This window comes from Delphinapterus leucas, chromosome 5 (genome assembly GCF_059928025.1).
Source record: "Delphinapterus leucas isolate spDelLeu-1000000601 "Yukka" chromosome 5, BTC_Dleu_Yukka2, whole genome shotgun sequence".
NCBI lineage: Eukaryota > Metazoa > Chordata > Mammalia > Artiodactyla > Monodontidae > Delphinapterus > Delphinapterus leucas.
In genome coordinates this window covers 56,604,485-56,619,370 of record NC_143133.1, presented here as the reverse complement: position 1 = coordinate 56,619,370, position 14,886 = coordinate 56,604,485, and the positions used below count along the sequence as shown (strand labels likewise).

Genomic DNA, 14,886 nt, shown 5'->3' with positions numbered 1-14,886 from the left:
TGGTGAAAAGATTGTCAAACAGATTACTTTGATTAATTAATCGAATTACCAATCAACTAAGCCATTTGGCTCTGTGACATCACGGAATGTATTTAATGTGGTAGACATTCAACATTAGGCCAAGATCTAAGAACACAGGTGTGTGTATCTGTGTGTGTGTTTTACATTTTTCCCCCAAAGGAAAACCGAATAATGCAACATATTTTTCTATGGCGAACATAACAGATATCAGTGATGTGTAGAAACTTTTTAATTCTGTGGGATGCCAAGGTGGCAGAATGTTGTGTCCCAAAGAAAGTAAACGAGGCAGGCAGAATGGCACGTACGTTAATACATATTTGCTCACAGACACACACACTTACAGCTTTAAAGGGAATACATAAAAATTATGCTGCAGACAATGTCTTTATACAAATTTATCATAGCATCTGTCAGCTCCATAATATGTTCATAAAACTAGGAACACGTGTCTTCACAGCATGCTCATTTTGGGATGCCCACTGTTGTTATCTCAGCTTCTCTTGCTGCTAGGCTGGCTGTTGTCTTTCAGATCATAGCCTCAGGAATTCATGTTCCTTCACTTCCACATCAAAACAAGAAGTTTAAATTTAAATACATCAAAGGTACAACTTGTGGTACAAAAGGAGAGGGAAATAAAACTACTTAGAAAGAGAATTCAAATAACATTTCTAGGATTAGAGGAACTCAGGAAAAATCTCATAGATGACTGGTACAAAGGGATAAAGTCAAAGGGGATTACTGAGTTATTAATACAAGTCTAATACTAGCAAGCATTTTGGCTATCCCAAAGTCAACGAAACCTCAATGCTGTTTGGAATTTCAGTAATGGCAGTGGAAGACATGTCACAAAACAGTGCTAGATAAATTACTTGATATGTACTAAGAATGATAATTGTATGAAATTCTAAACATATTTACTTCATAAGTCGTTGCTGAAAAATATTAGTATATTATCTGCTAAACATCATTACTTTTTTGGTCTATATGTCCTGAAAACTTCCAGCATTTTCCACAAAGATTTTAGTAAAGATGTTTTAATATTTATATTTTCAGTGGGTGCCATAAAATACATTCTGTTAAGTTCTACCTTTACAAAGACTGAACTTCCAAAACACAACATTAATTAAAATTCACTAGACTTAGAATATGTGAAATAATGGAGAAACTAGATCTTGATATATTTGGGAAGGCACAACTTCAAACATATCTGGGGCTCTATATTGTATGACTAGAGATTTTAGAGAAATTTTCTATTAAATAATAGGCAAATGGAAACATTTCTACTTTTCTTCATCTGTTAACTACCTCTGATAATTAAGAAATAAATTATCCACTTCAAAACAAATCTCATAGATTTGCTTGGTACTCAAAGAACAATACAACACTGTGAATCCTAGCTAAGTGGGTTCAAAACATTTCAGCTGAATGACAAGCAAACAAAAATTCTTCCAAATTCTTATACTCTTTGCCAGAGTTGGGATTTCTTCCAACTCTTACTAGAGCTACATTAAGAAACAAGTCACTCTCCTAATGCTGTTTGTACACTAATAGCCATTTCATTTGGCTTTTCATAGCTGAAAATTAAGGACAGATGCTATGCAAGATGTTAAATGCAATGTGTCCTATATGTGAGGCAATTTCTCTGAAAATTCCATGAAATTCATGTTAACCTTTTGCTTTTCTTGGATTTCTCTTGAGAGAAAAATGGCACAGAATAGTGCATTTCAATAAGCTGCCCCCAAAAGAACAAGATATTATCAGCGTCATTAATAGGATTAACATTTTTTAGTAAAATTATTTATTATGTAGCTTGAGTTTAATATTAGCAACTTAAGGGTTTAAAAAAGTCACAGAACGCCAAAGTATCTACTAGAATATTTAAAGTAACTATGAAATTAAGTAAAAACACACATTCTTTCTCTAAGTATTATTGCTGTAGTGTATAGTCTTAAGGACTAAATGCTTTGAGGGAAGTGAAAAATAAATGTCATAAGATGGAAAGAGTACAGACATTGCATTCAAACAGACTTAAATTCTGGTACTGACTGATATTTATTTATGTCATGATCTTGGATTATAAAATCCTCCTGAGACTCAGATTCTATATTTCTTAAATAGGAATAACAAGAATAATGATAAGAGGTACCATTTGTGGAAGAGAGCCTAATATGTTTCAGGCACTGAACCAGGTGCTTTGTGTCATCAACTCTACTTTTTTTCAGTAATCCTATTACATAGGTATCATTATCCTAGTTTTTAACAAATGTAGAAACTGAAGCTCAGGGAGAAAAGAAGATGGAAATATAAATATCTACCTTGCAAGGTTTTTTTTTTTAAAGATTAAAGAAAATTCTGTTTTATCCAGTGACATGTAGAGTGCCCTGGAAAAAAAAGTGCATACTCTTAAAATATTATTTTCCACAGTTCTCCACCCCACTCTACTTTTCTGGAGTATATTTTTCCTGAAACACAGAACTCTCTTCAGTCAAATGGCCATTCACCTACACTGCAGAAATTAGCATTTCAAAGTTTTAATGCTTTTTTTACTGACAAGCATCAATCCGTGCTTCCACCCAAATGGACATCAAGGTCTGCAAAGCCTCTGTCTGTGCTTCTCCTAAGCCATGCCTCATTGCATTCCCTGACCTTGATTTCTATCGCATTGTCTGTCCTTCCTGGGTTGAGAATTTTCTCTCTTATATCTCTGAGCATTTTTTTTTTATATCCAACTCCTTCTAAAGCCTAAATACTATTCCTAGGAGCATTGTTATGGGTTCACAAAGTCTTTCTTTGCTATACTGTAATGTAAGGCAGAGAAATCCTGTAGCATGTATTTTATACATGACCATTCTTCTGTAATTACAAATAAAAGGAAGGGAGGAAGAAAAGAAGGAGAAAATTGACCCTTACGTGAAGGCAGGGGAGCAAGGGATAGGGGAGCAAGCGAATGAGTCATTATGCCAGACCTCCTTTGTGCTTATATTGTTTTAGATTCTTACCTGCACACACACATATTATTTCAGTTACTCCTAACAATAGGCCTGCAAATTAGGAATTCTCCTCAGTTTTACTTAAGAGTTATTTTAGGTTGAGAAAAAGAAATGTCAAATTATACTGCTAATTTGTGATAAAGCTGGAATTTGATCCTGATCTGACTCTAAAACTCCGCCTGTCAATTCTCTTAGAAGAGGGAGGTTTAGATGTCAGGATAAGAATAGGGATAGTGAAGTAGATAATACGTGCAGGAGCCTCATCTGAGTTCCAGGGTCTGTTTTGATAACCTCCAGAGCATTTCAAACAATGGTCAGCTTCCACGCAAATAGCAGCTGTAGCCTGGACAACAGTCAAGTCCGAATGTGGGAGCCAAAGTCTCTACTATTTCCAAACACATCATCCTTGTGAATTCATTCTCTGCTGTTGCACCTTGATCTCACCAGCCAGCCCATCACCTCCTTATATTCATAAACATCAAGCTAACATTTCCTAAGCCTTGTTCCAGTGTCCGTTGAAAATGTTTTCCAGTTTCTGTTTCTCATTTGCTTTACCTTACTAACTCAAGCCTCTTGTTCTAAGCAAAGATACTTGACATCGTTTTCCTGATAACTTTATTTCCATTTCCATCATGTCAAACTTACATTTTCTCTTGAATGTTTTTCCTTTATCTTCCTCATCCTTTTCCTTCTTCTTAACTCCTGACCTATTAGCTTCATTTTCCTTATTATCATATCTACTTTGCACTGCAGCTTATGATGCTTATATATTATTTCAGTTGCTACATGTAAGCTTTTTGAAAATCAAGGTGCAAGTTTGATTCAACACTGTATTTCTCTCAAGCCCTAAAGTGATAGCTTACACATAATAGTTTGTAATCAATACTCATCAAAATGGAGATACATCAAGTATTTACAAGTTACATTCCATGGAAAAACTAAGCCCAGGAATGGGGGAGAATTTAAAATTTCCACTTATCTCTCAAGATGATAAATATGATTTACAGTTTAAATATCTAGATTGAAATCACTTTAAACATCTAGGTGGTCTATCTTTGATCCAAGAATGTGTTTTTATTTAACAAACACATAAGAAACATACAAACTATTCAGTCACACATTTACTCTTAATGTATTCTTATACTTCCCCACCATGCTTCAGAAAATGTTTTGCTTCACTACTTAAATAGATTTAATGATACAGTAAGCAAAATTATGTACAATAAAACTAAACGTTAAGAATTTTAGAGCTTATAGTGTGAATTTTCAAGTTATTACCTACTCTGCCATTAGAAATAATCAGACAGCAACTGTGCAAAATCACAAAATCTCTGCAGTGCCAAGAATACCTTTATCAGTAAGCCTAGAAGTTGTTTTCCACGTGGAACACATGAGATTTGTAAAAATATTATTAATACCCAAAGGGCACCTGCATACAATCAGCTGTAAGCATAGTTTGTTGCTACAGAAAATCAAAAAGCTCATTACTATTAACTATTAAGGAGACTTTTCACTTCATAAAAGGTCATTCAAAGGAAATGTTCTGTATTTCTTATCTTTAAATGAAAATAATTCTCCTCTAAACATCAATTAGGCAAAAAAGATGTGTAAGTTTTCTAATACAAGGCACATGTATTATTTCAAAACCACTAAGGTTATATTTCACAAAGCTGAAGGGTGCTGCTTTGTTTTTATTTTGTGTTTACTTGCTAAAGAAAATAGGTAACTTTCTCAATGAGGTTTCTTCTGTGATAGAAGCTGATTATGCTCATCCAACCATATTTTTTTCCTCTTCCATGGCTCCAGGCTAGACCATACTTCCCCACCTCCCTTGAAATTAAACATAGTCATGTGACTGTCTGACTAATGTGATGTGGGGCGTAGAGGTACCTGCCATTTCCAGAAACTGATCCATTTTTTGAAATGGTGATGCTTCTTTTCCTTTCCTTGTCTCCTTGAGGAATTGAAAGGACTCCAAGGTCTTGGGGAAAGCTGGAACTACAGGATAGAAAGAGCTTGTGTCTCTGAATCCAGTGGAAAGTCTACCCCAGAACATCGCCAATCAATTATTATATAAGCAAAACATTAAGGTCTATTGAGTTAAATCACTAAAATTCTGGGGTTGTTTATTACAACAGTTAACCTATGCCAACCAATAAAACTTCATAAATGCCTTTTCAAAAGTATATAGTTCTTTAATTTGATTAAGGTTTTTCCCACAGCCCATTTTGATCACAGTTGATTCCTTCAAAGAATGTCTAAAAAGGAAACAAGGAAATTAAGAGTCTATGTCTGAGTTGTGATGGATCTAGTATATGTTAGTTATACAAATCCCTAGGGGCTGCATGAGCTCACTTGGGAAAACAATTGACAGCATCTTAATGAATTGGAGGTAAATATATCTAATTTCCTGGGCCTCTGCCAGTGGAGACCCCTTGCTCATGCCCATTTCTTGCCAAACAAAACTGGTCAATTTATATCAAGACATGTTTTTCCTTTTTCCATGCATGATTTTATCGTATAGCCTGAATAAATATGCATGAAATATTTGTTGCTCTTTACATTCCTCACAATACTTTCTGAATGGGTCATTTTATTTTGAAATGCAGCATAGAAAGATAATGTTTTCCAAAGAACACAAATATCTTCCTTGAGTTCTACCATTTGGAAGGCAAAGTAAAGAAGGGAGGGGAGAAATAAAAACAATCAATTTGGATGAGAATCTTTGCACACAATCAGTGGGTAGAAATCAATGTGAATCCTAGTCAAACACAGACTTCACAGTGGGGATATATACAGCCCTGCATTACTCAAACAAATGGTTAGTGTTACTGTGAACAACTGTAATGAGGCCTGGATTGTGTTTACATTAAAGCAGACAGAATCCTACTGTTAATTTACTAAACCAAGACTGCTGGGTGTTACAGCTTCTGCCACATTAGAGCAAAGAATTTAGCTTCTGTATCCACACCTCTTTTGTAAACCTATCCTGGATTATTTCCCTGTCCTTTCATTGTTTTCCTTGTTCTGAAAGACAGCACTGGATGCTGGAGAGAGCTTAAGAGGTCTTACTTAACAACTACAATTATTCCCAAGCTTACTGCTGAAGTGGAGCTTGATTTGTCCATAACATGTTAAAAGCTGCTTCTCTAAACTACTCATATCGGACACACACACACACACACACACACACACACACAGACACACACACACACAGTCACACACCTTGAAATAAAATTCAAATGATAAAAATGCCCTATTTTTATAAAATTTGCAGTCACTGCATGATAGAATCCTCAGTAAGAGATTCCATTAATTTTGACATGTGTTTGGATCTTTTCAGTAATGCACTGTTCATGCTGATCTTTGGTCAGTTTTTACAATGTTGAAATGGAAATGTTGATTAGAAATTAGGTTATTTTTGTTTGTATCAATGGGGCTTTGGGGATCTATTTATATAGTTTTTACGTGTAGTTACATTTCCTTTTTAAAAAAAAAAACATTAACACAGCTGCAGTTATCTCTGATTTTATTAACAAGTTACTCCATTTCATTTGCCAAATTGTTTTTAAGATGAAAAATTGAATAAATATGATATGTGCTCACGACTGAAACACTAAATACCACCGAATGTATTTTCAAGAGTGAAAATTACCAGAAATCCTACTGCCCAGAGAGAGCTACTATTAAAATCTAGATGAATAGCCTTCCAGAATTCCCCCTGCTGCTCCCACCTTCTTTCCTCCTTTCCTGGGGACCTCCAGCTTCTGTCCCCTATAGCACAGCACACAACACACCATGTACTATCCTTCCAGGCGCTCGCCCAAGTTTCACACTTATGTAAGAGTGTGTGTGTGTGTGTGTGTGTGTGTGTGTGTTTAATAGATGCCCCCTGCATTTAACTGTGAGCTCCATGAAGGCAGGAACTCTGTCTTTTTTTTAATCCCCTGGCATGGAACACATGGCTTCATACAAAGTAGAATTCAATAAATATTTTGGCTGACTGAATAAAATGAGATCCTACTTTTTTAATTGTTTAAAACCTCTTCTTCTGTCAATAAATACAACTGTAGCAAATTTTAAGATTAGATATTTCATGTTATGGGTAAAATTTCTTTAACAATGATCTTATGAAGGCATTATCTCTCTTTTGTTCAATTATCCACAGCAGTGTAGTAGATACCATTGTAGTAGATACATTTGAGTACTTAGCTCCTTCTTGGGATAAATGACTCAAGCTGGAATGTTGGGGCATTAATCATACATACTTACCTGTAATACACATTTTTGAACTATCTCACTAAATGTTGTACAGATTTATATATTCTAAGTATAAATTAACGTGTCGATTTCTCTTCAGTTTTGTCTTAACTGAGTACTAGACCTATATTTTCATCTCTGTAAGTTATGTAGGATAAAAATCTACACTAGAGATATTCAGCTATTTCCCTATAACTTTTGGTCATTTGTGATGTACTCTTTTAAACATGGATTTTAGCTTCAAAATATATCCTAATCTTTTTATGAACTGGGTAGGGGATATAAAAATCATGGAGAAACAAGTTGCAAAAACAAATAGCTAAGGAAAGAATTACCTCAATGTGTGTCAGGTGCTATACAGGAGATGCTGTAAGTTCTCTGTAGATTTAGAACCGTCATGTAAGGGTCCCAGGTGATTGCAGATTTTGGCTCAAATTTCTAATTCTACCAAAGTATACCTAATTTACAAAACCTCTAGCTCAAATCTCATAGGAATGCAGAATACAATGGGCAGAGCTTCAAGGCTTTGCTTGTATTTGTGAGATTGTAAACGGCTAAAGGAAAGAAAAGGCTAGATATCATACTTCTGTCCTGAATAAAAAACTGCTAGGATAGTGTCATTATATGGAGGAAGGTACATGACAATGAAGATGCAGTTGAAGGATAGTGAGGAAAACATTGGTATAAGGGAGAAAAAATGTTGAATAGGATCAGGAATGTTTTCTTCAACAAACTTAGTTCACTTACACTTGTAATACAATTATAATTTGGTCTAGGTTCAGTGACCTTTGTTTTCCAATCAGATTTTTTTTTCACAAAGTACATTGGTGAATATTTTCCTTTTATTGATTCAGCTAAACTAAAAATAAAACTGAGATAACTGATGATATAGGAAGAAAATCAAGTCAGGCTAAATATATCAGAATTTTGCAGAAGAAAATTTTCATTATCCTGTCAATCATCACATGCTGATAATCTTCTTAGCCAGCCTTTTCACCAAGTTAATTAAGATTTCCAAATTTTCATAAATGCCAAAGGTTAAAAAATAAAGTTTCATGCTTTGATGTTGTAAGTCTGGGAATTATTAAAACTGTCTAATTTCTAAGTAAAACAAGGTTGAAACTGGCCTTAAGTTACTCAGGTAAATGGATAGTTTTATTGCTGTAATATTATTGGGTAGAAACTTTATTGTATTTATTCGAGGTAAGAAATAAAAGTCTCTTGTGTTAGTAATTACACTTTGTACTGCCATCATTGCAAGTCTTATATATTGTTCAACATTTTACCTATATTCAAGGATGGAATCAATGTATCCTCAACTCTAGAAGAGTTCCTTATTTGTTCCCACTTTCAAGTAAGCACTATTTTAATTTTCTCCTCTCTTTATTGCTGTCACTACAGTGACTAATCAAATAGACCACACTGCTTTAACTGTATAACTGTTGTTGTTTGATGGTGGTGGTAGCGGTGGTGGTGATGGTGGTGGTGGTGGTGATGTGTGTGTGTAGTACTGAACTTTAATTAATACATTTACATAAACTTTATGTGTGTGTGTGTATGTATGTATGTAGGGTGTCTGCTGAGATGCATTACATAGGCATCCTTCACCATTTCTAATTGAGTCTATCCATCTGTCTATCTATGTATGTACATATACATATATACATACGTGCACTATGTGTGTATATAGTACATGTATGTGTTAAATGAATCTTTATACCATAAATTTCAGAATAGCAAAGATGACCTACTTAATTTCTTGTATCTTCATTCAATTAATAAGTGAATCTGAGTGCCCATTATGTAGTATGTGCTAAGAACTGTTTATATGTCCTCATATATGTGGGACCTGCTATATATGAACGAGTATAGCTAACAAAGTCCTTGCCCCCATTGAGCTTAAATTATAGCCCTTATAATTCTACAAATAGAATGCATTTAAGTTATTAAAAAAATAACTATCACTTAACTCAATTTTTCATTAGTCATATAAATTATCTCTCCTGTCAAATATAGTCCAAAAGATAGAATTAAAGTTGCATTTTGGAAACTAGCAGGATCCAGACTACACCTAGAAGGAGAAGGTAAACAATAACTCCTTCTTAGATGGCTTTTACAGTCTGTTCAGCAACTAGGCCTGTTCTCTCACATCACATGTCCACATTTCTAAACACTTCTATCTAAATGAACTCTCACATTAATTAAACTATTAGCCATACACTGTCTATAAGGCCTCAATATTGTAAACAAAAGGAATACAAAACTTACACACACACAAACACAAATACACACACACACATACACCTTTACCCACACACTATGAAGCACACTTATACTCAACTATTTGCCTTGAGAAACTGTATTGGAATAGTTCATTTGAGAGTTTCTTCAGCTAAATTATCCTATATATAGTTTTCAGTTTTTTAAAAAAATAATTTTATACAAACAGACCACAAAATAATAATTTCCTTAACAAATCCTCCACATCTTACTATAACACTATTCATGATAGCTGCCCACTTCCCCTACCAAAGCCACTGCATTGCATGGATCCAGTGGCACTGTTCCTGTTGTAGTTCATGTAAATGGTGCCCCTGGGGTTGTTCAGTGTACAACCCATAGCTGAGCCATAGGTTTAAATGATGACCCTTTCTCCTCTCCTGGCTAATAAAACCAATAATGGTGTTTTGTCAGCAAAATCTGTCTTTTCAGTTACTTGCTTTGCAAGCTCCTATAGTAAATCATATGCTTGTAAAAATACCAGGAGTCAACTTTCAGAAAGAATTATTAAAAAAAAACTCAAAGAATGTTTCAAACCTGTTTCTTACTCAAAACACTTTCTCTTTAAAGTGGTTTTAAAGACCCATATCACCCTCGTAATCTAATATTCATGAATGTGTAGATATTGCATTACCAATTATAGATACACAAAGTATATATTTTCATTGGGTCATCTGGGAATTTAAACATGTTTTGCACATTAACTAGAAACTGTAAAAATAACCTGAACATCAGTCTTTAATAGGTGTTACTTTAATATTCTTGGACATTTAGAAACCAATTACATATGGCAGGTGGAATGCTGGCCTTGAGTAGTTTAATTGCATAAAATATAATGGATTATATTACACCCACCATTCCAGGCCCACCCTTTTTTGTTGCCAGAAGCTATGTATCTTGGTAACTGTAACCACATCGCAAAATTAATCTGTGAAAATTAATGAATGCACATATGAATATAATTAATAGATTTGATTTTAAAATAAGTTTGTTAGATTTTGACATTTTATGTATTAACTGAAGTCTGTTCTTACACATGTGATCTATACTTCAATTAACTATTTCTAAAGATCCTCCTATAGATGAGGCACTATACTAGGGTATAGGCAGTTTGAGAAGGGTAAAGATAAAACTAATGCTGTCACTACCTTTAAGAATTTATAATATAGGATGGGGGACTAGTTTTATTAAAGACCCACATACTGATAGTTTTACTCTACTAGAAAAGAATGCATTAAGTGATATAATGCAAGCATGAATAAAGACTTATATGTGAGTTAAGAGTTAGATTCTGGGCAGTGTGAGATTTTAGAAGTATTAACGGAAGAGGTGGAATTAATGGATGCACAAGGATTTTCTATGTCATGCTTGAAAAATATGTTATCATACACATATTTGCAAGGCAGTTCTTGACAGATACAGACCAAGTATTGCATGGTTTATGTTACTTTTTTCCATTGGATAGACATATCACTTATGTCAATAATCTATAAAACATACTGGAAATAACCGCCTGGGTATTCACAGTACATCTTTGTAAGGTTGTATTATACAATTATCATGGACTTGGCATTTTATCATAAAGTGCTGACTTGAAACCATAATAACCAATTATAATTGTGTGCACAATAAAGCAACTGGTAGTTTGCTGAGTTTATGCATTCTGATTTTCTGACAGAAAAAGACGGCATGAAGTGGAACTGTTGCCCTTATGAAAAAGAATAGGTATGAAAACTAAAAGAACGTTCTCATTGCACATCTGGAGAGTTCAGCCATCAATGTATATTCAGGTGCAGATATGGTGTCATGGCAAAATATATCTTCATTGACAAGGCACTTGGTCAAATTTTAAAATATACATTTATTTTATTCATTCATTCAATAAATATTGTCTTCCATAGGCCATGCAAGACAATCTCTCTCCTTACATTAGCTTACCTTCAGTAGTAGGACACACATAAGAAACAAAATAAACAAGTACTTATGAGGCAGTGATAAATCCTGTGTAGGAAATTAGTGTGACAAGACAGAAAATGAACAGGGGGGCCAGAGAGGCTTCTTTAAAGTGACATTTACCTGCAAACTAAATGATATCCCAATCCTGTCTAACAGGTAATTTTCCTGTGATATCATTTAAGGAAAGTGTATTACTACCTTTTAAAGGAATTCGTTATACATCTCAAGTTTTATGATCTGTGCATCATTGGGAAGTGACAGAAAAATGTATTCTTACTTAATATTTTGGCCATAACAATTTAGTTAACATAAAATTAACGTAGAACTGCAAAAGAAATGTGTGATTTTTCAAATAGCTTATGTGCTATTATATTTTCATATCCTTTCCCTTCTTTTCCCATCAGTCAGTCATCTCAACTCCTCTCCTCCCCTCTACTCTTTATTTCTCTTCTTTTGCCTTGTTGTGTATTCTTTTTTTCTTTTTCCTTTTTTTTCCGTCTAAAATCTCACTAGGTGTAACACAGGCTGATTATAATAGATTAGCTATAGAAACAAATAATTCCAAAATACACTGGTATAATAAGCCTTTTTTGGGAAGGGTCCATATTTCAATAGAAATTTGACATACTGAATAAAAAAGCAATTTGATACATTTTCTTATAGCAGCACAGTTCTTTAATACCTTCTTATAAAATGGCTTAATGCATTTTTATCTTCCTATTTGATTTCTTTGATGAATAATCTATCAATACATTCTACATCTGCTACAAAACTGTGACCTTATGGTTGCCCTTGTCAGTGGAACTTATTGTCTGCTATTTGCCTTGACTTATTTTGACCACAATGATTAAAAGAGAGATATAAGAACCCACAAAATGATAATGGGCTTGATTTTCTGTGTAGATCCAGAGAGGTAAGAAGTCATCTATTTAGATGAGAAAAAATATATTTCAACATATTTATCAGAAGAGAAGGAGATTGGCATTTATTATCTATCATGTCCATATAATATGTTTGTTTCCAAACTGCTCTAAAGGTTGGAATTATCATCCTAATCTTTTTACTTATTTAAATACAGATAAGAAAAATAAGGTTCAAATTCCTTTTGCCAGTTTTCCTTATTACTTCCTGTATGTGCAGGGCTGATTAAACATTCGTCTAGACGTCTTTTTTTTGAAACTATTACATCTATTTAAAGCATGTGACAAGAGTTGAAAACTAGAAAAGTTATTATATGGCCAAATGTTCTTTCAGAATGCTTAAGAATATTGCTTTTACACTAGGTGAAATACAAATATATTTTTAATATAAAAGCACAAGCTCTGAGTTAGAGTACTTCTAAAATGTAATTTTGATTTCTAACTCATAGTGTCAAACAGTAGAGATAATCAGATCAAGCTAAAGTTGATTCTTATTAATGTTCTTCATCTAACCTGACATTTTCCAATTTATTTGGGCCTGCTGTTATCATTAAGTAAAATGTTGCTTAAAATTACCTATTTTAACATTAAAAAATAGAAAAAGGTAAAGATTTACAAAAAGCACAAAACAAGCAAACAAATTAAAAATTCCATTAGGCCTAGACAAAAGAGGGTTTGCACAAGTATGTTCTTTACATTTAAACCTTTGATTTCCCTTAAGTTTCTAATTTTTAATACAGCCCAGCAGTAGAAAGGTTGGTTTGAGAAGCCAGAAAAATGCTTATATGATGCTCATTCAGGCATGAATTTCAAAACCCTCTCAGCTTTATAAATGTGAATGCGGATTGCTTTTGCTCTCAATGCATTTTTCTCAGTACAATGAGGAGGACAATATTCTGAGTTGGAGGTTTATACCACAAGGCATTTTTGAATTTTGCAGGCAAAAGAAACTGTTGGAGTCTTATGGTCCAGTAGGGAACACATTTCCGCCCTCCTTTCTAGCATATAATTCAATAGGGGCAAAGCTAGTTTTATCTAAGCTCCCCAAAACATTCACCTTTGGCCCTATGTCAATAAAAAAAAAGTCTTACCTCCTAAGAATCGCTCTCTGGAGTTTTACTAAAAAATTCATCTTTACCCTCAGCAGTCAATGAATATCAACTATTCAGTTACATCTTTATCATCTATAGCAATATACTTCAGGCAAAACCAATGATGGAGTTTGTTTCAGCATAGAGAAAATATTTATGGTTAGTTATCAGCGAAATCAGTCCAAAATTAATTTTCTGAAAATATAATTGCTATGTAGACTGGGGATAGAGATGGTGAATATATGTAGACTTAGGAAAATACTTTCTGATAACAGTACAATTAATTGAAAATTAATGACAAATCTCTAATTCTCAGAATATACCCAATTTAGTAATTGCAATTTTGCTCAGTTAGAAGTTGCCAGAACTTTTTACCACATGATGGTGGTTTCAGCTGTGACTCCTGGCAGATTTTGTGCAGAAATTGTGGAGTTTCTTAATACTAGGAAAAAATATACAATGTGTGTATGTATGTGTGTGCACACCTTCAATTTTCATATAAATCAGTTAGCTGCTTTCAACAAAAATAATTCTCTACGGACATTGCAAACAGCTGCTTCACTGTTTCCACTAATTGGAAAGAGGTTTTCCAACACCAAAATGTGGAAGCAGGTGGAAAAAATGGACTAAAAGAAATGTTATCCTGCCAAAGTGATGTTTGACAATTGATTACTTGAGTAAAGCTAATCTGCTACTTTAAATCTACAAGATATTAGACATTATACAATATTTCAATGTTAATATTATTTTCTATGTTAATTACACAGAACCAATATTATAGAAAATTGGATTTGTTTTCAATGCCTCTCACTTATACGTCACTGATTTTCCAAAATATCTCTTTATTTTGATTATTAAAGAACCCAGATTGAACTGTGTCATAGGTGCAAAATGATTTGGTACATTATTTAATGGAATGTAAAGTGTGGCAGTGGTAGGTAACGGGCAAGGGACTTAGCTAAAATTACCTAACTGCAAATTTGAGAATGCAGTGGAAAGAAGAGTTGAAGTTGGAAATAGAAGAAATAAGAACTGTGTTAGCTTAAGGGAAACTTTTTCCTCAAAACTACTTTTTGAAAAGATTTCCCTTAATACAAACCTCACTGAACTGTAGAAAATAAAGAGAAAGATGGACAAAATAGTATTGCAGTCTGTGGGAGTAGGAGTTAGAATCATAAAACGTCCATTTGGTTTGGTTTCAGGAAATAGGATAAAGAGGTTAAATTGGAGCGTCAAAGCATATTTTACAGCTGTTATTCCTTAACAGGAAACCCTGTAAATTAGCTAGAGAAAATCAGGAAGAGGAACACTAAAATGCATTTAAAAATTTTGTAGTGCTTTTATTTTCACCATATTGCCCAGGAAATC

The 14,886-nt window shown here is 33.8% G+C and overlaps 1 protein-coding gene across 4 annotated transcripts in view; it reads right to left on the bottom strand.

The window, feature by feature from the left end:
* PCDH7 (protocadherin 7) overlaps positions 1-14,886 on the bottom strand; it is a 419,973-nt gene that overhangs the window by 123,060 nt on the left and 282,027 nt on the right. Inside the window, exon 3 of one of the 4 annotated variants that reach the window (XM_089911740.1) lies at positions 4,902-5,009. The exons of the other annotated variants lie outside the window; for them this stretch is intronic. Within the exon in view, the coding sequence (XP_089767866.1) occupies positions 4,902-5,009 (108 nt within the window). The remainder of the gene's footprint in view (positions 1-4,901; positions 5,010-14,886) is intronic. 4 annotated transcript variants of the gene reach the window in all.